Here is a 25,970-nt window from a genome sequence, read left to right on the forward strand (position 1 = left end):
CACCTAGCTAGCTTCATGGCTGAATTAGAAATCGAGCTCTGGCATCTCAGGTCCATCACTCTAACCATCACACCATGTTGGCATTCAATGCTTCACAGATGACCCCTAGCTTCACCCCCAACCTACCAAGTCTTCACACTCGGCATGCTTGTATCTCCTTGCCACATCCAGAGGGGTTTCGCCAGCTGCATTTACTGAAAAGAGAGAGAAAAACAAAGCAAGGCTGTAGGAGGTGTGGAGGGGGGAAAGGGGCATTTCAATACAGTGGTACCTCGGGTTACATACACTTCAGGTTACAGACGCTTCAGGTTACAGACTCCACTAACCCAGAAATAGTACCTCGGGTTAAGAACTTTGCTTCAGGATAAGAACAGAAATCATGCGGCGGCGGCAGGAGGTTCCATTAGCTAAAGTGGTGCTTCAGGTTAAGAACAGTTTCAGGTTAAGAACGGACCTCCCGAACGAATTAAGTTCTTAACCCGAGGTACCACTGTATATTACCCCCATTTAAAGGAGGGCATAGAGCTGTTGACGTATGTGGGCTTCCCTTGTACTTGAGCCAGAAGCTGCAGTTAGTGCAGAATGCTTCAGCATATAACACCTCTCTCACAGATCTGCACCAGCTGCTGATTTGCTACGGGGCTGAGTTCAAGGTGTTGCTGCTATCAGTATAGAAAGCCCTTACTAACTTTGCCTCTGAGATCTCCTTACCCCATTTTTATCCGCTTCAATCTGCGGAACTGCTCCTGTTACAGGTGCCACATAATACCTTTCAGTGTGGCGGCACCTAAACTTCGGAACTCCCTGCCTATTGACATCAGCCGGGTGCCTTCACTTATCAAGTACTCTTTTCGGCGCCTGCTAAAAACATTTTTGTTCAGGTGAGCTTATCCAGAATGCCGATGTGTGTTTTAACCTGCTTTTAGTTTATCGTCAATTTTTCCCGGAACACTTTAAATTGTTGTTTTTAACTGCTTTTTTATGTTATGGTCTAATTATTACTATTATTTTGCAAACTGCTTCGATGTTTTTTGCAATCAAGCAGTGTATAAATTTTATGAAATAAGCAAACCAAGGCTCATTTTGTGCATGCCTGAAGAGAAGTGTGCTTATGTATTTGCACATCTTAGAGGAAGTCACCTGGGGGCCATATCCTACCTGCATTTGTAGAGGCTTTCCCCTTCAGGAGGAGCTTGATGCAGTTGGGCTGATTATACTGAGCCCCATAATGCAGGGCTGTGCTCCCATCTGGAGTGGGCCGGTCCAGATTTCCCCTGAACACAGACAAGACAACAAAGGGCAAAATCCAGCTTTTTTAAAAAAAGAAACTGAAAACACAAAGCCTAGTTTGTCAGTTCTCATGGCTGCAGGGGAAATCTCCTTAATCTTCCCCATGCCCATCTCCTCTCTCCAGGCTTCTCAGTCACCCCCTCCTGTCCTTACTTTAGAAAAAATTAGCCAGAAATTCAGAGTCTTGGGGTTGTGTGCAATGCAGCACTAAGCAGATAATTCCGTCGGCACCGGGATTTCTCCTTGTGCAACAGAACAGTCTCTCCCTAAATCTGTTCTAGGGGTTCCCTCAACCCTCCAGAGCAGATTTTGGGGTGGCATAGTGTGTGCACGGGATGCGGGGGTGGGGAAGAGAGGAGGGGAAATCCCCTTGCACTAATGCAAAATTTTAGTTGAATTCCACCTATACGTTTTGCAAATTGGACCTGCATCAACAATAATACACTAAACTTAATGAGAGTAGAGAGTCCACAGCTCAGAGGCTGCATGCAGAAGGACGCACGTTCAGTCTGCCTCATCTCCATGTAAAACTGGGCAAGAACTTAGCCTTAAACCCTGAAGAACCATGGCCAGTCAGTGTGGACAATACTGAGCTAGAAGAACTAATGATTTGACTCGGGTAAAGCCGCTTTCTCTGTTCCTCTGAGTTCAGGGTTCTTGCCAGCCATTCCTTCCAAACAGGACACTCCATTTCTCTATCCTCTAGTTTTACATTTCTTTCTAACATTTCTCACATTCTGTGCCCACTGAGCATGCTCAGTTCTTATCAGGCTATTTGAGAGGGCAGGGATCTCCTTAGGTTTTTGTGTCTAAAGATTTTGTACCTTTGCAAAACTCAAGATTCCCTTAAGCAAGCTTGATAACTCCTCCTTGGTCACGTCTGCACCATACATTAAAAGCACATGGCTCCTGGGAACTGCAGTTCCCTGGCACAAGGGTACAATTCCTGGCACCCTTCATAAACTACAGTTCCCAGGATTCTTTGGGGGTGACCCTGATTTCTCAGTGGCCCCATTTCTATCAGCACCCACCAGCTGTGCCCACTATTAGGCAGAGTGATATCACATCCAACTAAACCTGATTGCACAACTATATGTGCAGAATTCTGTCTTCCCAAACACTTCCTTGTCTATAGGTAGTGGAGAGTTCTCCACGCTGAGCCTTACCCGTTCTGTATAATGAAGTCAACCAGGGGGAGGGAGGTCTTGTTGGCATAGCGCACAGCCAGATGCAAAGCCCGCTCACCTGGTTCCTATGAGAAGGGCAAAGAGGCAATACTTTGCAATCCTTTCTGTGCTAGAGCTCTGCCCTGATAGATCAAGTCAGATGAGGTGGGGGAAGGACAAAAACCAACCAACCACAAGTCAAAGGAAATCCTGTGTAAGCTACCTGGGTGTTGGCTCTGGATCGACATCTACTGTTTGGGCTCCCTGCCTCTACCAACCACTCCTATATCGGGAAGTTTTTAATGTTTGATGTTTTACTATGTTTTATATATGCTGTGGCCGGGACATGGGTGGCGCTGTGGGTTAAATCACAGAGCCTGGGACTTGCCGATCAGAAGGTCAGTGGTTCAAATCCCCGTGACGGTGTGAGCTCCCATTGCTTGGTCCCTGCTCCTGCCCACCTAGCAGTTCGAAAGCATGTCAAAGTGCAAGTAGATAAATAGGTACCACTCCGGCAGGAAGGTAAACGGTGTTTCCGTGCACTGTTCTGGTTTGCCAGAAGCGGCTTAGTCATGCTGGCCACATGACCCAGAAGCTGTATGCCAGCTCCCTCAGCCAATAAAGTGAGATGAGCACCGCAACCCCAGAGTCGGCCACGACTGGACCTAATGGTCAGGGGTCCCTTTACCTTTACCTTATATATGCTGTAAGCAAGCCGGGGTGGCTGGGGAACCCAGCCAACACAATGTGGCAGGCCATTATTTATGGGGTCTTGTGATGCCGAAATGCTTCCAGCTAGCTAAGTGATGGCTCACACCTCGTTCCAGTGTTTCCCCTGCACACACACTCAGTTTTATTCTGCTTACCTGGCCTTCGGGGCTGGCTAGAGGTTTGGAGAGGTCATGGCCCTCTGCAAAGGCCTGAAGCAGAGCCAGGAGATCCCTGCTCCGGATTGCTTCCCAGAGGCGGCAAGGCTCATCCCTGGCCGCTTTGTGAACGTACTTGCGCTCCATGTACTTGGCCATGATGAATTCCTTCCGGGCATTCCTGTGTGGAGGGAAGATGGAGAGGTCTCAAACACGGTACCTGTCGTCTAACCCACTGCAATGAAGGAAACCCTGCCCACAGCTGTCCCAGGGTGAGCTCGAAGTGCCAACCTTCTGGTTAACAACCAATGCGCATGCACACACACCTTGCCACCCGTTTCAGTTTCTACTCACATATCACTGCTTGAGGAGGGTTTTGGGCTAACAGGGACTGGCAAAGTGGCCTCCATGACTTCATTAAACTTGGCATTGCCAATGCTGACTGCCAGCTGTAAGAACAAGGAAAGGAACTGGTGTTATGTATCTCCATGAAGCATCGAAGACATACAGGCTTTGGGTGGGTAGGTGGGGGGAGGTCCTGGGCAAAATCTCTCCCTGCCGGGCCCCCTCTTCTGTTTTAAGAGACCTTCCCAGGCTTGCCTGACAATGGTTTGGGAGGATCAATGGTGCGATGTGAGCGCACCATTAAAAACACTCCCCCACAGGACTACAACTCCCATCATCCCTGACCACTGGTCCTGTTAACTAGGGTTGATGGGAGTTGTAGTCCCAGAACGTCGGGAGGGTCGAGTTTGCCTATGCCTGATCTAGAAACACCCCTGAATCCTGGCCTTGCCGTAAATGCTCAGTGTACTTTTTTGGGGGGGGGGGCGGCGGCGCAAATGAACAATACATTGTATTTGAAAATAAAGTTGCTACATGAAAAAATAAAATAAAATAAAAAACACTCCCCACAATGCCCCGGGGAAACAGGGCATTGTGGGAAATGGGAACGTAGGCTAGACCCAACTGTCTGGCCAGGGGGGTTGAAAATAAAAAGGAGGCCCAGGGCAGAGGCATCAGCAGTGGGTGTTGCCTAAGGATGCCATGTGACAATACTGTAGGTAGAAGAGCTTCTCATAGGTGTCCATTTGGCTAGTTGGTATAGCAATCCAGGGCAAAAGACCTCCCCTCACCTTTCTCTACTCCAGACAGCAAGTGAAATCAATTTTGTTTAGGGAGCCGTTAGAGGAGGACCGGGATAAGAGGATTTAGGAAACTCTTGGCTGCTTAACTTTCTGTATTTGTTGCCTCAGACATTTGGGCAGCACCAGTGATGGGATGATTTGCTCTGGCTACATTTCTAGAATATGTTTATGCATTTTGATTACTTTCTCTTGTCATTGAAAATCTAAACTACGCTAAAAGAAAATGACAGCATTTTAACTCAATATATATTTTAAGTCCCCACAACCACCCTGAAGGTATGAAAAGGCATAGAGTATAAAAAGGAAAAGGGGTCCCTGATTAATTCTCCACAAGGAGCCTTTCCTTCCTTATTTTAGGGCCAGGGTGGGGAAACATACGTTGGACTACAATTTCCATTACCCCTGAGTATTGACTATTCTGGCTGAGGCTGATGGGAGCTGGAGTCCAGCAGCTTTAGGAAGGCCATAGGTTCCCTATTCCTATTTTGGGCTATCAAGCTTCTGCCTTTCCCAGCCGCGTCACTTTACAGACAATGTGTCGCTCTTAGGGACACAGCAGCCACTGTCATGCAAGAAGAGATCTAAAGCAGCAAGACTGGGGAAACTATGGCCCTCCAGATGTTGTTGGGACTACAACTCCCATCACCCTTGACCACTGGGCCATACTGGCTGGGGATGATGGGAGTTGGGAGTCCAGCAACACCTGGAGGGCCAGAGATCCCCTACCCCTCATCTAAAGCAACCCCAAGGGCACTTAGCCGGTTCCTGCTAGATTTAAAATCTGTTTGTAGGCACAAAAATACCTGGTTTTACACCAGATTTAGCTTCCCACTGTTGTGCCGGTGAGTCCAGGATGCCAAAGAACGATGCCACCATGGAGGAAGCAACTTTGGCAGTGTGGCTACAAGAGAGAGAAGGAGGCAAAACAGAAGTGGGGAAAGGCGCCCTCTGTTTCCAACGGACAGCCTTTGTGCTTACCAGCAGTTCAGAAGTGCTGAGCACATCCAGGGTCAAAGACTGGATTCGGGAGTAGTGCACCCCCAACTCACGGTGGATCCCTGAACACTCAATGCATGTCAGAATGCCAAGGTTGGTGGAGAGCCACGTGGGATCTGAGAGAGAAGCCAAGTACAGAGATGCTACATGAAAAAGGCATTTTCTCCCCGCCAAGACTCATTCCTTTCCCACCTTGACATGTAAGCAGGTTACAAAAGGACAGTGGGTACAAGCTGTTGGAAGCCCCATGGAAGTGAAGACAATGGCTAAGAGACTCACTGGCACAACCCTCATCCATTTCAATTGGGCTGACATGGAAATATTCCCACTGGCCAAATATAGGCAATACGTTTATTAGTACAAAATGGAAAAGAAGTCATTCATTTATAAGGAATATTATGATTTTAAAATTGCATCTTTTTTGTGTGTACAGTAATACTTGTCGATCTATGACAATAATAAGTATGAACATACTCTAAAAACAAGAATATGTATAATTGTAAGATAAAGTAAGATGTAAAGATATACTTGTGAGTAATAAAGGAAAAACTAATAATAATAAAAAAGGAAATATTCCCATTGAATCAGAACGCTTATTGAGACTTGGGCCTTGGAATTTGTAAGAAGTTGCATCAAATCCAATCCTTTATTAAGGCAACCAAATGCAGTTGTAGCCAAACAACTTAAGAACTGAACTTCTTAACAAAAATAAAAGCTTGACGCACACAGTAAGCAAAAACATACAAGTGGCAACCATTTTGTATAGGGGGTCCATTCCTGGCCCCTGCATGTGTTGGTGGAGCGCCCATAAGCCCACCACCACCCTCTTCTGGGTCCAAAAGGACCCACATGTCAATTGGATGTGTGCAAAACGGTCAACCCCTGTACATAAAAAACAAAATCTTAGGCTTGAGCATGGACACATGTCCTTGTCTAAAGCTGAGCAGCCTTCGCTGCGAATTTAGTGGCATTAAACATTACAGATATGTCTGTACCAAACACCAGATATGTAGTAATATCCATATCACTGCTAAAGATTTCTCTAAATATTTTTGCCTAGTATTTAGTGCAAGTAGATAAATAGGTACTGCTCCGGCAGAAAGGTAAATGGCGTTTCTGTGCGCTGCTCTGGTTTCGCCAGAAGCTTAGTCATGCTGCCACATGACCTGGAAAAACTGCCTGCGGACAAACGTCGGCTCCCTCAGCCACTAAAAGCAAGATGAGCGCCGCAACCCCAGAGTCGTTCACCACTAGACTTAACTGACAGGGGTCCTTTACCTTTACCTTTTTATTTCAAAGTTTATAGTATACTATGTAGCATGCATGACATCCTCTAGCCAGGGGCTACCACATACACAAAAGCAGCAATCTCTGGAGATTTTCTAAAATCTTCCTTCCAGAAAATTACGACTTCATGGTCTGAAAATGCAGGTGTGCTTTGCAGATCAAAGGTGGATTTTGCTCAGATAAGCATTCCTCTTCTCCCTGCTGCGATTTTAAGGTGGGGAAAGTACTGGGAAAATCTGGACAAGGCAATAGCATCCACATCCTTTCATGTTGACTTGCAGCACCCATCCCTGCTGCACCTACCTGGGGCTCCGCAGTCACAGCATTGCCTGTTGCCTGGCATGTTCTTCACCTCACCAATGATGAGTTTGGTGAGCTCCTGCAGCCCCCCATCTGCCATGCTGCCGGCCGAAGACATGCACCCCCCTGGGTCCCCCTTGAAAGCGTTGCTGAGTGCTTCGTCCTTGCTGTTCTGGAGCACCGACACCCACCTGGTTCGTGGGAAAGAACACCCATCAGGAACCCATTTAATTCGCAGGCCAGCACAAATGCCTTTCATGGCTGCAATCACTAAAGAAAGGCTTTTTTATATTTAAATAAATACTTTCATTTCTTTAAACAAGAGCACATACTTCAGTAACATTCAAGAATTTAAAACAAACAAAAAAATACAGGTGAATACGAATTTAACACAGAAACACAAAACATATGGGCTGTTTCATTCATGGAAAAAATGATTGTCGGTGTTGGGAGGTATTAACGTTTCAAAACAGATTTGCTTTATTTATAAGTATCAGGATATTGCCCTCCAGATCTTATGATACTATTACCTAAAGATGAAAAGTTACTAGGCATTCGAAATGGCAGACCACTGGGGTCACCTATCTCAATATTGTCCACACTGACATCCCACCCGCACTATATATTTAAAGCAGTGATCCTGCCACTTTCACAGCCTTCCCAAAATGATTCTCAAGAACTGTAGTGTGTTAAGGGTGCTGTGAGCTGTTAGGAGACCCCTGTTCCCATCAGAAAGCTACAATTCCCAGTGTTTCTTGGGTAGAGGGTCGGACTCTTAAACCACTCTGGAAACTGTAGCTCCGTGCGCAGAACAGGGGTCTCCTAACAGCTCTCGGTACCCTCAACAAACTATCATTCCCAGGATACTTTGGGGAAAACTGGCAGGCAGCAGCTCTCCAGGGTTTCAGACCTGGATCTGGAAATGCCAGGGGTTGAACATGGCATCTTTTTGCATGCAAGGCAGATTCTCTACCACTGAGCAATGGGCCCTTTGGGAGAAAAAAACCCAAACCAAACCAGGGATGTAGCAGCAGGAACAGAAGTAAGAACATATTCATTTCCCCCTTAGCAAATGCTTGTTCCCCTCACTAATGCTACAAGCAGTTTTCCCCAGTCAGAGGGGCAGGAGGCTTAAGGCAGAGAGAACAAGCAGCAAGGGACTTACACAATACATTCGTGCTCATCCTCTGCTTGGAAGTGGTAAGTCCTGTTATCTGTAAGGAGAGGAAACGTGGATGGGTGAAAAAGTAAAAAAGAAGCATGAAACTTCCCTCAGCTTGTAGCATAACAACAACCAGAGTTCATGGTATTTTAAAATGGGAAGGGATCTCAGTGGCCATCCAGCTGCTCAGTCCAGGAATCTTGCAATCTCAGCTGCAAAGAACTTCCCCCCAATGCATGTTCCCAAATGGTAGGTAGCGTTAGACCCTTTGGCAGCTGCCCGAATATTAGGGCCAGTTCATACTGCAGCTTAATGCAGACCTCAAACCCTCCTCCAACTACTGCAGCCCCTAATTTCTCTTCCCTAAATATGGAGATTCCCTACACTTCGACAATCCGAATAGGAGATCTACATCAATTGCATAAGGAATCCCTGGATTTATGGAGGAGAAGTTGTGGGACAATAGTAGCTGTAGGACAATGCCGCTTGGACCAGGGGGAATTAAAGGGGTTTGTCGTCTGCATTAAGCCAAATCCTGGACAGTCTCTCAATCTAGGGCTGGGACAACCCCTTCATAGTCCCCAGCCTCTACGCATAAAGAGCAAAGAGCAGACATGTTAAGCATATATGTGCAACATCATGCAAAAAGAGAAAAAGACTTATATACACAGAACTAAAGAACAGGGCACCTGTGAGTATTGTCTCAGCCCAGGAATTTGTATTAGGTAGCAGAAATGTGCTCACAGTTCTTTCACACAAAAATACAGTCCTGGTTTCTTCCATCCAAGTTTTGTTCATTTCAGAATTCTATTTTTCATTTTGTTTTTGTTTATGGGTAAGAGTTGTTGCTGTTGTTAGAATACTGGGAGTGATGTGTCCTTGGTGATCTACTGCAAATCACGCAAAGACCAACCAATAGTTAAGAACAAACTCTTTACATGTGACTAATACATACCAAGTCAGGCATATATATTTGTAGCTTTCACATCAGTTCACAGTTCTCAATGATAGGTTAAAAATATATTACAACAATTCCGGGAAGGCAAATTCTGAAGGATTCATTAAGAAATGATATTGTTTGTGATATTTTGAAACAACAGATTTCCAAGATACAGTTCAAGTGTTTGCATTTTCTTATTTATTATGCATCGTTGTATATTGTGGAATGATATCTATATGATTTACAAGAACGGAAAATGTTTGTAGGTTTAGTTTAAGCTGCATATTTTTTTAAAAAAATTACAACTCCCCAAGTCACTATTTTAAAAAGAACATATTTAAATGTTTGTTTTTCAGAGTTTCAGATGAAACTGATTTGCAGCTGACCTCTGGGACAAAGTTCATCTCAACCTGCAGAGCAGCAAGTGTTTTGCTTCAGAAAAACTGTTTGATGTTATCAATACTCTTGATAACGTTTAGGAAAATATTGGGGTTTTTATTTAAAAAACCAACAACCTATAGGCTCCGGCTCCTTGAGGAGAGTTGCCAGCATGCCGAAGCCTGCGCGCGCTGAGCTCAGCGCGCCCAGGCTTCGCGGACCTCTCCGCAAGGAGCCGGAGCACTCCGGCTCCTTGCGGAGAGTTGCCAGCATGCCGAAGCCTGCGCGCGCTGAGCTCAGCGCGCCCAGGCTTCGCGGACCTCTCCGCAAGGAGCCGGAGCGCTCCGGCTCCTTGCGGAGAGTTGCCAGCATGCCGAAGCCTGCGCGCGCTGAGCTCAGCGCGCCCATGCTTCGCGGACCTCTCCGCAAGGAGCCGGAGCGCTCCGGCTCCTTGCGGAGAGTTGCCAGCATGCCGAAGCCTGCGCGCGCTGAGCTCAGCGCGCCCAGGCTTCGCGGACCTCTCCGCAAGGAGCCGGAGCGCTCCGGCTCCTTGCGGAGAGTTGCCAGCATGCCGAAGCCTGCGCGCGCTGAGCTCAGCGCGCCCAGGCTTCGCGGACCTCTCCACAAGCAGCGGGAGTGCTCCCACGGCTTGCAGAGAGCTGCCTGTTTGCGGGCTGGGGTCGGGGGAAGCTCGAGCTTCCCCCGCCCCAGCCCCGCGCCTGGGGGGGGGAAATATTTTTTTCCCCTTTATTTCCCCCCCAAAAAATGGGTGCGCCCTATGGTCCGGTGCGCCCTATGGTGCGAAAAATACGGTAAATTCACTTACGTGTCACAAGGTCAAAGGACTTTTTATCCTCCGGATGAGGCCTCACTTGGCAGGTCAACAGATTTAACTTGACGGGAGGCCGATTTATCTGCAAAAAAGGCAAGAGAAATGGTAGCAGGGTAGTGAACAGACTCTTCCCTATGGCCTCTATTCACCCCGAGGTCCCTGAGCTTCAGATTGGAAAACTATGTAAGTGGAATGGGCAAGATTCTTCTGTACCTACAGTGCACCACATAGGAGTAGAATAGAGGCTATAGGACAGGGGTAGGCAACCTAAGTCCCGGGGGCCGGATGTGGCCCAATCGCCTTCTCAATCTGGTCTGTGGACAGTCTGGGAATCAGCGTGTTTTTACATGAGTAGAATGCGTCCTTTTATTTAAAATGCATCTCTGAGTTATTTGTGGGGCCTGCCTGGTGTTTTTACAAGAGTAGAATGTGTGCTTTTATTTAAAATGCATCTCTGGGTTATTTGTGGGGCATAGGAATTCGTTCCAAAAAAAAGTCCGGCCCACCACATGGTCTGAGGGACAGTGGACCGGCCCACGGCTGAAAAAGGTTGCTGACTCCTGCTATAGGATTTTCTCTGGCACAGAAAATACCAACTCTAGCCACAAGAGGGCATATTCAAACCACATATTAGACACGTATGAAACCTGGTCAAATCACCTTGTGGGTTTAGGGTTTTCTGTTTTTATTTTACCACATCAAAGTGCAATTTACAAAACCAGACCTGACACAAGCAGCAATCCATAACCACTAGGGTGGGGGGGGGGAGTGGTTATGACCACCACAGGAAGGCCTGAGGACCACACAGGCAACAAAAAGAAAACAGTACGAGTTAGGATGCGGAAAGGAATGAAACACGTTGCTGTTGGCTTCCCATTTGTCTTGAAAGGCAATGGAGTGCACCTCTGGGGGTGAAGTAAACAGCTGGATTAGCAGCAGCAAAGTGACGCCCCCGAGGTGGAAGCCTAGGCTGTGTATATGGAGATCCTGGGCTGCCAAGACAGCAAGAACCCCCTCTCGGCCTTGCTGATGTGGTCCAAAGGAAAGGAAAGCAGTGTGTTTGGAAACAAATACCTACAAGAAAACTGGATGAAAGAGAATGGAGAAAGAGGAGCTGGCCAGGGAACACAGAAAATGAATTCTGAGAGGTGAAGCAAAGACAGGAAAGGGACCTGGGGCCTCAGCCTCCCTGCTAACCACAGGCCCCATCCGAAACCACCTTCAACAGAGTGGCAAGATATTAGCGAGGCAAGCCGAGATTTTATTTCATTTCGTTATTACAGTGGTACCTCGGTTTACATACGCTTCAGGTTACATACGCTTCAAGTTACAGACTCCGCTAACCCAGAAATAGTACCTCAGGTTGAGAACTTTGCTTCAGGATGAGAACAGAAATCGTGCTCCGGTGGAGCAGCAGCAGTGGGAGGCCCCATTAGCTAAAGTGGGAAGTTCGAGGTTAAGAATGGAGCTCCGGAATGAATTAAGTTCTTAACCCGAGGTACCACTTACTTCCCTCCATTTCTCCAAAGAGCTGGAGGTGGCGTAGACACTTTCCCGCCCTCTCCCTTTCAGCCTTCTGAGGGAGGAGAGGCTGAGACATAGGGACAGACCCAAAGACACCCAGTCATATGACTGAGTGTGAATTTGAACCCAGGCTCTCCCAGATTCTAGGGTTACCACTCTGACCTCTTCACCACACAGTGGCTCTTGTGTGGTGATTGCTATTAGAAGGGAGTTGGGAACCTCCAGCCACAGGTCAAGTCTATCCTGCAAGCCTCCACATTTGGGCTGCCCGGTGGTTTTCCCCAACCACGCACACCTGCCCCACTCCGGACATCGCACATTCGCTAAAGCCTTGAAGGAATGCTTTTAAAAAACCTTAATGCACATCAGTGCGGACACACCTGTAGCTTTCAGGCAAGGAGGCAACTCTTTGGGCAAGAATTTCCACACCCACCTCCCATAAGCCCTACTTACCGTGCTGTGCGAAATAGTGAGGCACCCGTACTTCACGCCACACTTCCTCTTCTGCCACACTTTCCGAATCCTGGGACACCAAGAAAGAAAGGCAGTGCAAATCCAGTTTTATATCCCAGAATATCTCCCCTGGAAGTCACAAATGGCAAAATGCTGGACTTCTTGTCTTAAGAGGCTTGGCATGCATTTTCTTTTGGCAAAGGATCCCGCCAAATTAATGGTTGTATGTGGGGAAGCACTTTTGCACCCTAAATGCTAAATAATTTTATTGCAGTGGGATCATAGCAGCAAACGCTTTTAAAGGCCAATCTTCAACAGGTGGCAGAAAAAGTCAGCTGGATGAAACATGGGTGTGTGCCCATCCGTGCGCATGCAGACACACAGAGAGATTTATTCTCAATTATTCATTCACTTTACATAATTCTAGATTAATTTTTCAGGGAAAGCCCTTGCAAGAGAGCCTATTATAGAAAAATAAACAGAAGCACAAGACAGCAAAAACTCCATTCAAATAAACATACAGTTGCTTAAAATAATTCATAGACTAGTAGCATGCTCATATAAAATAAATTTAATGATTAAACCAGGCTACTTAAATGCAGCAACACTATAAGTCGTTCAGCTCAGCGTGTCAGCTAAAAGCTATGAAAAGAAATGGAGTTTTAAAGGCTCATTTACAAGCCTGTACTGATGCATCTGCCGCAGGAGGGAGCCCCTAAAATATGGGGCCATCACTGAAAAGATCCCATCTGCTATGCCCTCCAATCTGATGGAGTCAAGAGCAGAGACTCTGAAGCCAATCTCAAGGTCTTGGCTTATTTATATGGGTACAGGTGATCCATGAAATACAATTAAGGCTTGAAAGGTCATTTAACAGCACTCTATCAGCAACAGGCATATACACACAGACATGAGCAACCAAGCTTAGCAGGAGAAACTGAACACTTGAGCTCATTAAAACACTTGTCCATAACTTGATCTAAGGTGGTTGCAACAGGACTAACCACCCTGCATATATACAGAATGGATCCCCAAATGCACGTTTGGGTTAAAGGTGGATCCCAGGGAAAGACTACAGAGTTATCAAATGCAGGAACAACTGTTCCTAGACTGTGTCATGTCAAGTTCAAGGCAAAAAACTGCATGTCTGAGGGTCACTAGCATCACATAGAAAGCTTTCATCAGGAAGAAGTGAGAGGCCAGCATGGCAGCGTGGTCAGAGTGTTGGGACTAGGAATGAGGATATCAGGGATGAGATCCCCACTCAGCCGGGAAGCTTCCTGGCTTTGCACCAGCTCAATCCTAACACTAATATGGTTCAGACAAACCACCCCGTATAGCAGGTGGTGTTGACCTTTTGGCGTCCATGGCCTCATGTGCAAACTGGAGAAACTGTTGTGGTCACCAAACACACAGATGCACCACAACAGAATACTTCTCTGAAGCCTAAGTCCAAGGGGTGGTGGGGAGAGACCTCTCTCAGTGCGTGCAGTACCTGTTGGAGCTCAAGTGAGATGCAAGAACCCTCCCAAAGAGACCTTTGCATCGCTTTTGGCCACCACCTTCTGGAGATCCAACACAAAGACAATTGAAAGTCCTCACCCATCACTTTTCTTGTGCAGGAAGCCCGATTTCTCGGTCCCATATTGCTTGTTCCCTTGGTGCTGGTGGATGCTGTAGCCACTGCCGGAGTTCTTCCTGCTGAGGTTTTCCTGAGAGTTGCAAGGACATGTGACACATATATAGCGATTCTACACATGGGATGCACAATTGTGAACCTCCTCCTTCCACACACAGCTACATGGCCGCTGGCTCAAAATCCCTTTGGGAGGCAATCTATTCTCATAAGCAAGGCTACTTCAAGGACCTGGACTTTAGCTTGCAGCCTCTTTGCTTCAGTCTATTTGCAAAAGGGGAAGGCGGACTTCCTGTTTGAGACCTCCCCGTTTCGGTGCCAAATTAAGAAGTTTAAAAATCCAATTTTCTGTTCTACTCACGGGTAGTTGTTTTAAGATCAAACTGTCCACAGGAAAAAGTCAGCGCGCTCCAGTAACAGCAATGCGGCTTCACTCCATGAAAGAAGCAGTCAATTCGAAGCACCGCGCCACTCACCCCACATCGCTCCGGATCCCCGAAACCGGGTTTCCCCGTGAGTAGGGGAGGCGCAAAAGGTGCCAGCCAAATCCCACGTTCACAGGCTTCTCCCGCCTGTGATTTTTAGTGGGTCCCCGCCTTCGCCGTGGTGGCCAGACCCTGATTTCCACGAAGCAAATTCCTCCCGATCAGAGGAATTCAGCCATTGCTGGAGGCGCCAACCCGGAAGTCCAGGTTGCATTTTTTCGGGTTGCAGACCGCTGAAACCCAGAAGTACTGGAACAGCTTACTTCCGGGTTTCGGCAGTTGCGCATGTGCAGAAGTGCTAAATCACGCTTTGTGCATGCGCAGAAGTGCCAAATTGCAACCCGCGCGTGCGCAGACATGGGTTGCGAACGCTGCAGGTTGCAAACGTGCATCCTGCACGGATCATGTTCGCAACCTGAGCATCCACTGTATAAGCAAGATCAGCCGCATGACCAAAGCATGATGCAAAAATCTTGTTTCAATACAAAACACCTAGCCAGATTTAAATGAATCAAAACATAAATGATTAACTATGATTTCATGAATCAAGTGATTTATATAAGAGCATAAGAAGAGCCCTTGCTGGATCAGGCCTGTGACTTATCTAGTCCAGCATCCTGTTCTCACAGCAGCCTGTAAGAAGCAGCTCCTGAAAGCAGGATTTGAGTGCAATGGCAGCCTTCCCATTGGCGATTCCCAGCAACTGGTATTCAGAGGCATGCTGCCTCCAGTAATAGTGGAGGTGGAACACAGCTATCGTAGGGAAAGTCAGTGTGGCATAGTGGCTAAGAGTGTTGGACTAGGACACAGGAAACCAGGGTTCAAATCCCCACTTGGCAAGGAGACCTCAGGGCAGTCTCAACATCTCAGCTTGATCTTGATAAAATTGGAGGAGGAGGAAAATTATGTTTGCCACCCTTGAGGTCTTTTTTGGAAGAAAGGTGGGAAATAAATGTAATGATCAACAACAAGCTACTGATAGCCTTAACCTCCACGAATGGCTTTTAAAGCCATCCAGCCTCAAATTAAAACAGAATGGGATCTCGAAGGTGTGCGCAACCTCTTTCACATACACACACACAAAAAGTGCTCACAGGAAACTCACCCCTTTGTTCTCCAGCTGCAGGATGCCTCGGAGGGAGTCGCGGATGCGAGTGAGCTGCTTGACCTCCTCTTCCTTCACCTGATGAAGCTAGAAAGGGAGGAAGATGCTGAGAGGCAAATCAGATGCAAGCTGCACAAACCCGGTCCAGCCCATCACTAACATTGCAGCAGCCACCTCCAAATAACATTCTTAGGCGTTGTTCTGCTGTTGAGACTTGTTCTATTAATCCCAGGGAGTTAAGGGGGTGCAAAATCAAGAGTGAAGTCTCCCACAGAACAAACCTATTTCACTGTAGGGTTCTATAAACTTTGAGGGGTTGATGCAAAACATTTCTATTTGACAGAACCTTCTCCAAAAAGGAGGACAGACAGTTTTACCCCTTCTGTCACAATGGACTCCCTCAAACCACAAGCTACAAATCTGGGCTTTATTTTTTAAAAAGAATTCAGCTATACCCTCAAACGTAACTATTTATGGAGCTTCATAGGTGAAAAATCACACGGGTCTCTTCACAATGGAAAGAACAACAGAAGAGAGGAGGAATATGGGTCAGTACAGTTACACATACTTGAATATTTCCTTATATACACACTCATACAAGCCCCTCTTTAATCTCCACCCAGGCCAGCAAGAGGCATTGTCAGAACTCAAGGAGATTTTCCAATCAGGCAAAACACTCAAGGAGGTGCAAACTAGGGCCAGTGAAGGGTGTGTGTCCTGGGTAGAGTTTCGGGGGCCAGATAGAGCGGCTTGGGGGGCCAAATTTGGTCCCTGGGCCTGAGATTCCCCACCCTGCAGTAAGCCAGTGCTTTAGTCCAGAGCTGCAGGTGCAGTTAAGAGTCCCTTGCAAATGCTTTAGATGAGAGAGATCCCTTAATGACTTACTGCATGTAAGGACGTTGCTAGCTTCTCAATGAATGGGTACAGGTTCTGAGACGCCTTCCAGCCATCTTGGAAGAAACTGGAAATGTTTCGGTGTTGTCGTTTTCAATCAGCAAAAGAAATGTTTCAAAAAGGGAGGGCGAGAGAGGACATTGTGAAGTTAGCTTGCATTGTCAGAGAGCCACAGCAAAACATGAGTGATCAGCTGTCACTTAAGAAGCCCCTTCACAGGAAGTGATGCGGGCAACTGGCCGGAAGCTGGACTTCCTGAGGCGCTTACTTGTGCTGTGCATGATAGAACTTGATAAGGCTCTGCAGAAAGTCTGGTCCTTGCTTCATTTGGCTTTCGTTGGCTTTCAGAAGATACTAGATGACAGGGGAAGAAAAAAGGAAAATGCCCGGTCAGGATCTAATGGTAACAGATCTTTCAAAATGGTGTTGTTGGTAAAGTTGTCACTGAGAGACTACTTTGTTCTCTCCCTTTAGCTGAGATTCCTGCATTGCAGAGGGTTGGACTTGATGACCCTTGAGGTCCCTTTCAGCGCTACAATTCTAGGATTAAATGACCTTTGGGGTCCTTTCCAACCCTACAATTCTGTAATTCAATATTGACTGATGCACCTTAATATTTTATGTTAGAATTTAAAATTTCAGAGTGCTTACAGTATCAAAATGAATCTATCTGGACTGGCATACTGCGTTTTGAATGCTGAGGTGCCAGTTTGCATTCTTGTTGAGTCATCAGCCACTTTGGAGGAAAGCAGCATACAAGTTGCATAAGTAAAAAATAATATTATTTTTTTTAAAAAGAAAAGTAAAACAGGCGCCTGCTTCCCTAGAAATCCTAGACACGCCTCATATCTTTCCCCTCCTGCTATTGCTCCTCTGGCACAGAGCTGCGAGCGAAGAAGGAGTGCTTCCATGTGCTGTTATTTATTTAACAGTGAAGCTATTCAAAGGGATGACTCACTCACTGGCGGAGCCCCAACCCTTCCACCCAAATCAAGGAAGAAAGAAAAGGGGGGGGAACCACACAAAGGAAGAGGGAAGCTGCCACCCGCCCAACACTGGGGAGCTCTTTTAACCCTTCTAGAAAACCCAACCCTTCGCAGCTCACAAGGAGCCAAGAGTCAGCCTCCTCTTCCAATTTCTCGCACAGCTGAAAACCCCACATATCAAGATGGCTGAATGCCCCTCGGGAGCCCAAACTCACATTAACCTGTTTCACCGACCTGCAAAGACTGTTGCCTTAAGCAGCTGGGGGGTGAGGAAGGTATTTCTTTCCCCCAATAGCTGTACATAACATTACACCAAGGGGCCCCACAGACAGAACAGCCGGAAACTACTGCAAGAACATAAGAACCCTGAAGCCCCATCCTGGTTCTTAGGACAGCCAACCAGATGCCATTAAAGGAAGCCGCCAAGCAGGACCTGAGCACAACAGGAAGGCAAGTCTTGCACTCACAAGCAGGAGTCCGCCATTCTGCAGCGCTCACCATCCTCACCACAGCAAGTGTCTATTGCTCTTTGGCAAGAGTAACAAGAGGCACCTGGTTTCAGATGGAGGGCTGCATCTTTCCATGGGCAACCTCGCAAGCCAATGATTGGCAGCTTCAGAAACAACTGGTACTAGCCAGAGACTGTTGGAGGCTGGTCCACCAGAGCGATTAGGGCACTGCCCCACCAAGCACAGTCGGCTCTCAATCAGCCATCACCTGCCTATTTACTTAGATCACATTTACATCATGCGTTTAAAGTATATAAAGGTAAAGGGACCCCTGACCATTAGGTCCAGTTGTGGCCGACTCTGGGGTTGCGGTGCTCATCCTGCTTTATTGGCCAAGGGAGCCGGCATACAGCTTCCGGGTCATGTGGCCAGCATGACTAAGCCGCTTCTGGAGAACAAGAGCAGCGCACGGAAACACCGTTTACCTTCCCGCCAGAGCAGTACCTGTTTATCTACTTGCACTTCGACGTGCTTTTGAACTGCTAGGTGGGCGGGAGCAGGGATCGAGCAACGGGAGCTCACCCCTTTGCGGGGATTCGAACCACCAACCTTCTGATCGGCAAGTCCTAGGCTCTGTGGTTTAACCCACAGCGCCACCCGCGTCCCTCATATGGCTCATATTAAAGCATATGGCTTCCCCCAAGGAATCCTGGGAACTATAGTTTTCCCACTGCAGAGCTACAATTTCCAGTACCCTTAAACTACAGTTCTGTGATTTATTTATTTTTGGGGGGGGGAGACTATATGCTTAAAATGGATGGTGTGGTTGTGAGCCTACAGTCCAGAGGGTTGCATTAGCTGTCAGCTTCCCACGGCACTGCCCTTGCAGAATTCAGCAGGCAGGATGGGAACGTCACTAAAATGAGTTGGCCCTGCTCGTCACTGGCTCAGTTTCCACTTCCTGTTGGCCGCCCTACCATCTGCCCCACCAAACTCAGTGGTCACTTGCCACCATGGACCCAAGGGGAACAGAGGGCAAAGGAACAGATCGGACTCTCACCTTTGTACAGCAGGCTGTGCAAACGCCAGGGCTTTACACTCACAAACACACACTTAACTCAGCCTCCATCTAAGCAAGGAAGGAAGCAAGAGGCCTCACCAAGGATACATATTCAGCAAAAGCACTAGGTGAGAGTACAGAGCGCAGCTGGGGGAATCCCAGCCACATGTGGCCCAGAGCCAAGGGTGTCACATCCTGGCTTAGAAGAAGGCACAGGGAATTATCCCCAATTCCAAGCAGAAAGTTGGGGCTGGCAGTTGGAGCCCCTGATTTCTCCTCCAACTCTGAAAAGCTGGAGAGGGCTGTTTCAGCAGGAAGGGAAATGTGCCCCTTACAACTTGGCTACCCAGAAAAGCAGATGTGTTCTTACCTCCTGCTGGTGTCAGGGACTAAGGCTGCAGCGCATAGTTATGGAACTTGCTCCTGCAGGAGGCAATGACCAAGCCATCAACCAAAGATGGCTTTAAAAGAGGATTAGACAAATGCAGGGAAGAGTGGGCTGCTGATGGCTACTAGTCACAAAGGCGATGATCTGCTTCCACATCTACCTGGTTGTATCCATTCTGCCCCACCGATTTCAGTGGGTCTGCTAGAAGCACAACTACCGGTAAGTCTGGATGCCCCTATGAACTCACCTTTTCACGATATCTGCACATATTGCTCTGACAAATGCAAGTCACACACGACAGCTGTTGGTAACAGACACAAACAAGTCTTGACGCGTCCGCAGCTGCGGGCCTCGCAAACAACCAGGAAATGTACAGAACTAACTAGCACCGTATTGCTAGGCAAGGCTCCCTTGTGTATTGCAACATGCAAGGAAGACAAGCTGCTTTTGCCAAGTCGAAGTCATTCTTTGGCAGGTCCAGGGCTCAGGTGGCTTTAAACATATGCAACAAGTTCCATAGAGCCAGAGAGAATCTTTCAGAATGCAATGGAAAAAATGTTCTCCGGAGACAGCCGAGCAATGCTGCAGAGAGACTGCCAGAGGTATGTGGTTTCCATAAATTTGTGGATTCCACCGTCCAATCACCAAGTGTTTAATACACCTTTGGGACAATCCAGCGCTGTATGACTGGTTGGGAGAACAGCAGGGCTGCAACAGGCGGGGGGTGGGGAGGGGAGATGTGTAGCGATTAGAAAACATTTCCAGCTGCTTGGATTCCTTCCTACATGGGAGGGGTTGTTATCATTAGCTTTATTGTGTCTCCCCCAGTCCTACCCTGGCCTTTGGTGAAAGTTAGGCCTCTTCCAAGCATCCTTTCCAGAAAAATGCAACAGGGAAAGGTTTGGGCCTCCAGCCGAGGAGACGTTCTAAGCCCTGATGCCTCCTGAAGTTGCCCCATTTCTCCATCCCAGGCGTAGCCAATGTGGTTCTCTCCAGATGTTGTTGGACTCCAACTCCCAACAACCTCAGCCAACATGGCCAATGCTGAGGGATGGGGGAATATGCTCTTCAACAACATCTGGAGGGCATCATGTTGAGTATTCCCATTCCATCCTATCAGAGTTCCTTCCATCCTGTTAATTTCTTCCTTATTTGTCCTGGCTTTTCAAAGCAGGGGCAGAGAGTGTCTGGTCTGTGGACCAATCCTGGCCCACCAGGGTACCCATCTTGGCCCATGAGGCCATTATCTCCAAACCACAGCTTGCATCACTGGGTCACCTCAGCTGAAGGAAAGGGGGGTTGGTTTCAATTGTGCTTGGTGCTACTACGCCAGCATGTCCCCCACCCTCCAGGGAATGTGGTGGCAAAGCTGACCTTTCCCCCCCCCACGCTGTGTGTCAATTTTGAGAAGTGGAAGGGACCACCCACCTATCACTCACCTGACACCATCATGATGTCTGAGATGGCCATGCCCACCTCTCAGAGTTGGCCCTGTGGAAGGGGATGGGAGATAAGGATGTGTCCCACCAGGCCAAATGGATTCCCCACCAGTTTTAACATCTCTCTCTCCCCCCCCCATTTAATAACTTTCTTTCCTTTTCCTGGTTGCATGATTTGGGGAAAAGAAGGTATTTCCTCAGGCTCCCAGGAACAAACTTGTAGGCATGTGTACATGCGTGCATTGTGTGTTTAGGAGGCATACTAAAGTCAGAAAGGAGTTGCTCTCATTTGCTTTCCAGAACAGTAGCTATATTGGTCTCTCTGCGTGTTCTGTATACTCAAGGACTACCTCTCCCCACGTGAACCAACACAAGAACAGGCCTTCTCAGTGGTGGCTCCCTGCTTATGGAGCACTCTCCCCCTGGAAGGCATACCTGGTGCCATCACTATCTATTTTTACGAGCCAGGCAAAAACTTTGGTTTCTCCCCTGCCAGGCGTTTGGCCTTTAATTTGCAGGGGTTTTGATATCTGTGGCCTCCTCCAGTGCCTTTTCTATAAATATGATTGTGTTTTTAGCTTTTACTTTGTTTCAGTTTTACTTTGGTTTTAATCTATGTGCTCCTTTTTTGTTGTGGCTTTGAGTTTCTTCTCATTTTAGAACGCGACTAGTAAGTGCAACAAATAGCAATTTAATAATAACAATACACCAATAGGATCCAGGCCCCAACAGATTACCCCCAAGAGAAGGTGTCCTCTGGAAAAGAAAAAGTTTTCTACTCCCAGGTCAAATGAACAGCCCAGAAAGTATCAAATAAGTCTCCCAGAGTTTTTAGGTTTGAGCCAAAGGGCCTAAGTAGCTGCTGAGGACCAGTTAACCCCAAGCACCAATGCAGTTATGCCCACACAGGGCCCAGCCAAGGCTTTGCTGTCAGGGTCAGGCATCCAATCCTAGGAGGAATAAACACCATCCTTTTCAGGGAGTTCCTACCTCACACATCTGAAGCTGGAAAGTGCGGCGCTCCTTCTGCAGATCCTCGGCGATTTCTGCAGCCGATGGTTCGGCCTGAATGACTCCAAATATCTTGGCTCGCTCCTTCTCCTTTTCCATCTTTGCTCTAGGGGAATGAGAAATGCCAAAGATAATGCAACAGCTACAACTCCCATCAGCCTTGATCACTGGCTGTGCTCTGACTGGAGTGCTGATGGGAGCTGGAGTCCAACAACATCTGGATGGACACAGGTTCCCCATCCCAACCACACCCATGGCTTAGAGATGATGGCGACTGTGTATGAGCCTGCGACAGCCACCGGCCTAGATGTACTAGGAGCCAGCCTGCCTCCGAATGCCAGATGCTGGGGAGAGCACTGTTGCACCCAATGCCCTGCTTGTGGGCTTCCCATTGGCGCATCCAGTTTGGCCACCGTGAGAGCAAGATGCTGAACTAGATGGGTCTTTGGCCTGATCCAGCAGGCCACCTCTTATGTTCTAACACAACTCACAGCCTTTCCTGTTATGGCAGGCTGCACTATATATTATATGTCTAATTACATAATAGTAACTATTTCTAAATTGGCACCCATACATACAAATTAGAGCATGCAATTCTACACAGGCATGTGTCTTCTATCCTTTTTACCTTGGTGGTACGTAAGTGGTGATCCTACCACAGTTGTATTCATGCAGGCTGCAAGCAAGCAGCTACATGGCAGAAGAAAATTGTCACGTGTTAAGTAGGGGTGTTTTTTAAAATTCACCCATGGTATGCAACTGCTGTGGCCCATTTCATTACCTCTGGGACCAATGCAACAACTAAACACTTTTCTGTTGTTTTTTATGGGGGGGGGGAGATCCCGCAGAAATATAATGGAGATCAGAGCTAGGAAACATAAGAGTCAAACTACCGGTCCATTTAGCTCAGTATTACCCATGCAAGGATGGAGAAACCAGCTTTCCAGATGTTGCTAGACTACAACTCCCATCAGCCCCTTGCAGATCTCATCCTCCTCCCCAAGTCGGATCTGGAGGCTTCAGAGGACCTAGAACTGTCTTGCCCAACCTGGTGTCCCCAAACAGTCCCACCAGCCCTAGCCAGCAAGGACAATGGTTAATGAGGATGGGTGTTATGGTTCAATAGCATGTGAAGGGTCCACAGGTCCACCTCTCATCTATGCTGACAAATAGCAGCTATTCAAGATATCAGAAAAGAGCGTTTTCCAGTCCCTCCTGGAGAACACCACGAATTGAACCTGGGGACCTTCTGTTGGCAAGCTACAGGTTCTAGCACAGCCACCAGAATGGTACTGGAAAGCACAGCGGCACAAATAAATAGCTAGCCATCTCATTGGCTGACGCCAGCTCTGCCACCTCCCATGCCGCTGAACCCACAACAAAACACCTTTGTTTGAGAGGAGATGGGGAAATGAGCCAGAGGCAGCAGGGGTTACTTACACTTTGGTCTCATAATCCTTCCAGGCCTTTTCAATCTGCTTCTTGGAATCCTGCCAAGCAAGAGGGGGGCAGAGTTAGCAGGGGAGTCCCTAAGGCGGAGTGGGGGAGAGAGAGATAGGAAGACGGTGCAGCCACCCCCTACTGAACCACCAAAACCTTTCCTCCTGCTAATGGCAAGAAAGCAGAACATATTGATTACAGCAAGGAGAAGTTGTTAGCTGTTAAGCCGTCTCAACAGAAGCATTCCCCAGGCCAGAGGCTGAAAAATCCAAGTCTTCGCTTCTCTGCACTTCAGTTGATTTCTGGACCGTAGGGCCAGTTGGCCATGGGACAGAAAGGGCATCTGTTCAGCAGGCCTGGAGCCAGAATTCTGCTATGGGGAGTGGATGTGGGGAGAGTGCTAAGGGATTCTTGTAAGAGCTTAGTAAAACAAAAGTCTGGGTTTGTTTATTTTTTTAATGCCTCAAGAGCCTAAGCATCATTCCCTAACGCCAGTGCCTTTTGCATTCATTGCTCGGAACCAAGCTGGTTTCTTACTTGGCAACTGTGCAGAAAACAGCCTGGGTGTTTGTTCATACATACATACATACATACATACATACATACATACATAGTCAAGCTCAATTTTTCAAGTGGAGATCCTTGCCAACACAGCACCAGTCATGCAAAAGAGGAAAGTAAAAGCAAGTTTGAGGCTGGACCATTAGGGCAAGTGGAGAAAGCCCACCAACTTCAGTCCACCTTCAGTCAGCACCCAACTTCCTGCTTTCTTACAACCAATCCAGAGGGTCGCTCCAGTTCCCAGAGTTCCCTGTGAAGAGGGATTGGTTGTTAAACCACTCTGGGAATTGCAACTCTAGAAGGAGGAAAGGGGTTTTCCCTAACAACTCCCTGCACCCTTGAGAAACTACAGCTCCCAGAATTCTTTGGGGGCAAGCAGTGACCATTTATAAAGTGGTATTAAAGGGCTTCAAATGTATGGTGTGAAAGAGGTGTGAAGTAGCTAGCCTACCTCAATAGGGAAGGACAAGAGGGGAAAGCTCAAGGGTTCCCTGTGCAGGAGAAGGGAAAAGGCAGGAGTCAAGGAGATTTATGGCGTATCTACAGTTGCAGCCTCTGGCTTGCTATTTCGACAAACACCCCACGCCTTCAGGGTTGCACCACAGACCAGGACTTGATGACTTCACTCTGCTCTGAGCCCAGGTGTCAAAGGAAAAGGCTGCTGAACTGGATCCCAGGGTGTGATGCGAAGGGAAAAGGAGCTCAAGGTGGCATACATGGTTCTTCCTCTCGTATAATCTCCACAGCAACCCTGCCGAGGTAGGTTAGACTTAGAGGCAGTGACTGGCCACCCAGTGAGCTTTATGGCTGAGTGGAGATTTAAACCCAGGTCTTTCATGTCAAGAGTCTAACACACCACCACAGTGGTATAGGTTTGGGACAGTGGGGAGGGAGAGGAAAAGAAAGCTAGATTCTGGTGGGAGGAGCTTCCCCTTGCATGCAAGAGCAAATTGTATTTCAGAGGGGGGCAGGATCTCACCCCTGACATGCACAGAGCATTACTACCACCCTATGAGCTGCACTGGCAGGCAGACCCACAGAAGTGCCACTATGCTACAAGCATTAGTCAGCAACATCAAAAGCAACATGATGGACAGGAACAATTACAATGTGAAAAACTTTATGGACTAATTCAAAACATCAAAACTAACAAACTGAAGTCTCTGAAAGTCCTTAAAGGAATCATGGTGCCAGACTTTACCCAGCAGAGAACAAGCTGTGAAGCTTTGTATAATCAGCAAATGTCCGATTCCGATGTCCAGCTCTGAACTCTGCTGAACAGTGTTATCGAATAACTACTGTTTCGTTGAATTCTTCATCAGCCAATGAGTTCAACACTCGTGAGTAGAAGGATATGCAATTTCTTCATTAACCAATCTTTTTTCGAATAGATATAATATACATGAGAATGAAAAATACTCTGGAACAGTGCTCATGCGATTATGTAGTCAGTAGCAACCAAGTGTGCTGAGCTGTTAAGAGGGAGGGGTTGTAAAAACCAAACACACCATTTCTCCCCCAATAAAAAATGTGGCACAGTCTACTACACGGAAATGTGTAGCACAAAGCTGACTTTCCAGTCTTGCCAGTTTCCCCTGGACCAGGTATCTGGGGAGAATACACCAGGAAATAAGGCTTAGGAAGGGAAGGACAGACATAGCAGGATTCCCCACTCAAAAGTTCTAGCATGCAACCAACATACAGTGCTTTGCATGCAGAAGGTCCCATGTTCAGCTCCTGGAATCGCCTGCTAGGGCCGGGAGTGCCCCATCTAAAACCCTGGAGAGCCACTGCTACTGTAGACAATGCCAAGGCAGATGGTTTAACCATGTATAAGGCAGCTTCATGAGTGAGGAGGAATTAAAGAACCTCTTAATGAGGGTGAAAGGGGAGAGCGCAATATATGGTCTGAAGCTCAACATCAAAAAAACAAAGATCATGGCCACTGGTCCCATCACTTCCTGGCAAATAGAAGGGGAAGAAATGGAGGCAGTGAGAGATTTTACTTTCTTGGGCTCCATGATCACTGCAGATGGTGACAGCAGTCTCAAAATTAAAAGACGCCTGCTTCTTGGGAGAAAAGCAGTGACAAACCTAGACAGCATCTTAAAAGGCAGAGACATCACCTTGCCAACAAAGGTCCGTATAGTAAAAGCTATGGTTTTCCCAGTAGT

General features: G+C 47.5%; 1 protein-coding gene across 3 annotated transcripts in view; it reads right to left on the reverse strand.

Moving 5' to 3' along the window:
• Window positions 1-25,970, reverse strand: part of ASAP3 (ArfGAP with SH3 domain, ankyrin repeat and PH domain 3) — a 70,661-nt gene that overhangs the window by 9,477 nt on the left and 35,214 nt on the right. For all 3 annotated transcript variants that reach the window (XR_014170810.1, XM_081920559.1, XM_081920560.1), the window contains exons 5-20: window positions 23,236-23,285; window positions 21,775-21,901; window positions 16,731-16,816; window positions 16,454-16,529; window positions 15,569-15,655; window positions 13,945-14,054; window positions 12,343-12,412; window positions 10,360-10,447; window positions 8,219-8,267; window positions 7,057-7,244; window positions 5,449-5,582; window positions 3,677-3,771; window positions 3,323-3,503; window positions 2,457-2,542; window positions 1,159-1,274; window positions 127-194 (exon numbers count right to left, since the gene is read on the reverse strand). Coding sequence is in view for 2 of the 3 variants with exons in the window: in XM_081920559.1 (XP_081776685.1) it covers window positions 127-194; window positions 1,159-1,274; window positions 2,457-2,542; window positions 3,323-3,503; window positions 3,677-3,771; window positions 5,449-5,582; window positions 7,057-7,244; window positions 8,219-8,267; window positions 10,360-10,447; window positions 12,343-12,412; window positions 13,945-14,054; window positions 15,569-15,655; window positions 16,454-16,529; window positions 16,731-16,816; window positions 21,775-21,901; window positions 23,236-23,285 (1,611 nt within the window). In the remaining variant the exon portion in view is untranslated. The remainder of the gene's footprint in view (window positions 1-126; window positions 195-1,158; window positions 1,275-2,456; window positions 2,543-3,322; window positions 3,504-3,676; window positions 3,772-5,448; window positions 5,583-7,056; window positions 7,245-8,218; window positions 8,268-10,359; window positions 10,448-12,342; window positions 12,413-13,944; window positions 14,055-15,568; window positions 15,656-16,453; window positions 16,530-16,730; window positions 16,817-21,774; window positions 21,902-23,235; window positions 23,286-25,970) is intronic.

This window comes from Podarcis melisellensis (assembly GCF_964234715.1).
Source record: "Podarcis melisellensis genome assembly, chromosome: 8".
NCBI lineage: Eukaryota > Metazoa > Chordata > Lepidosauria > Squamata > Lacertidae > Podarcis > Podarcis melisellensis.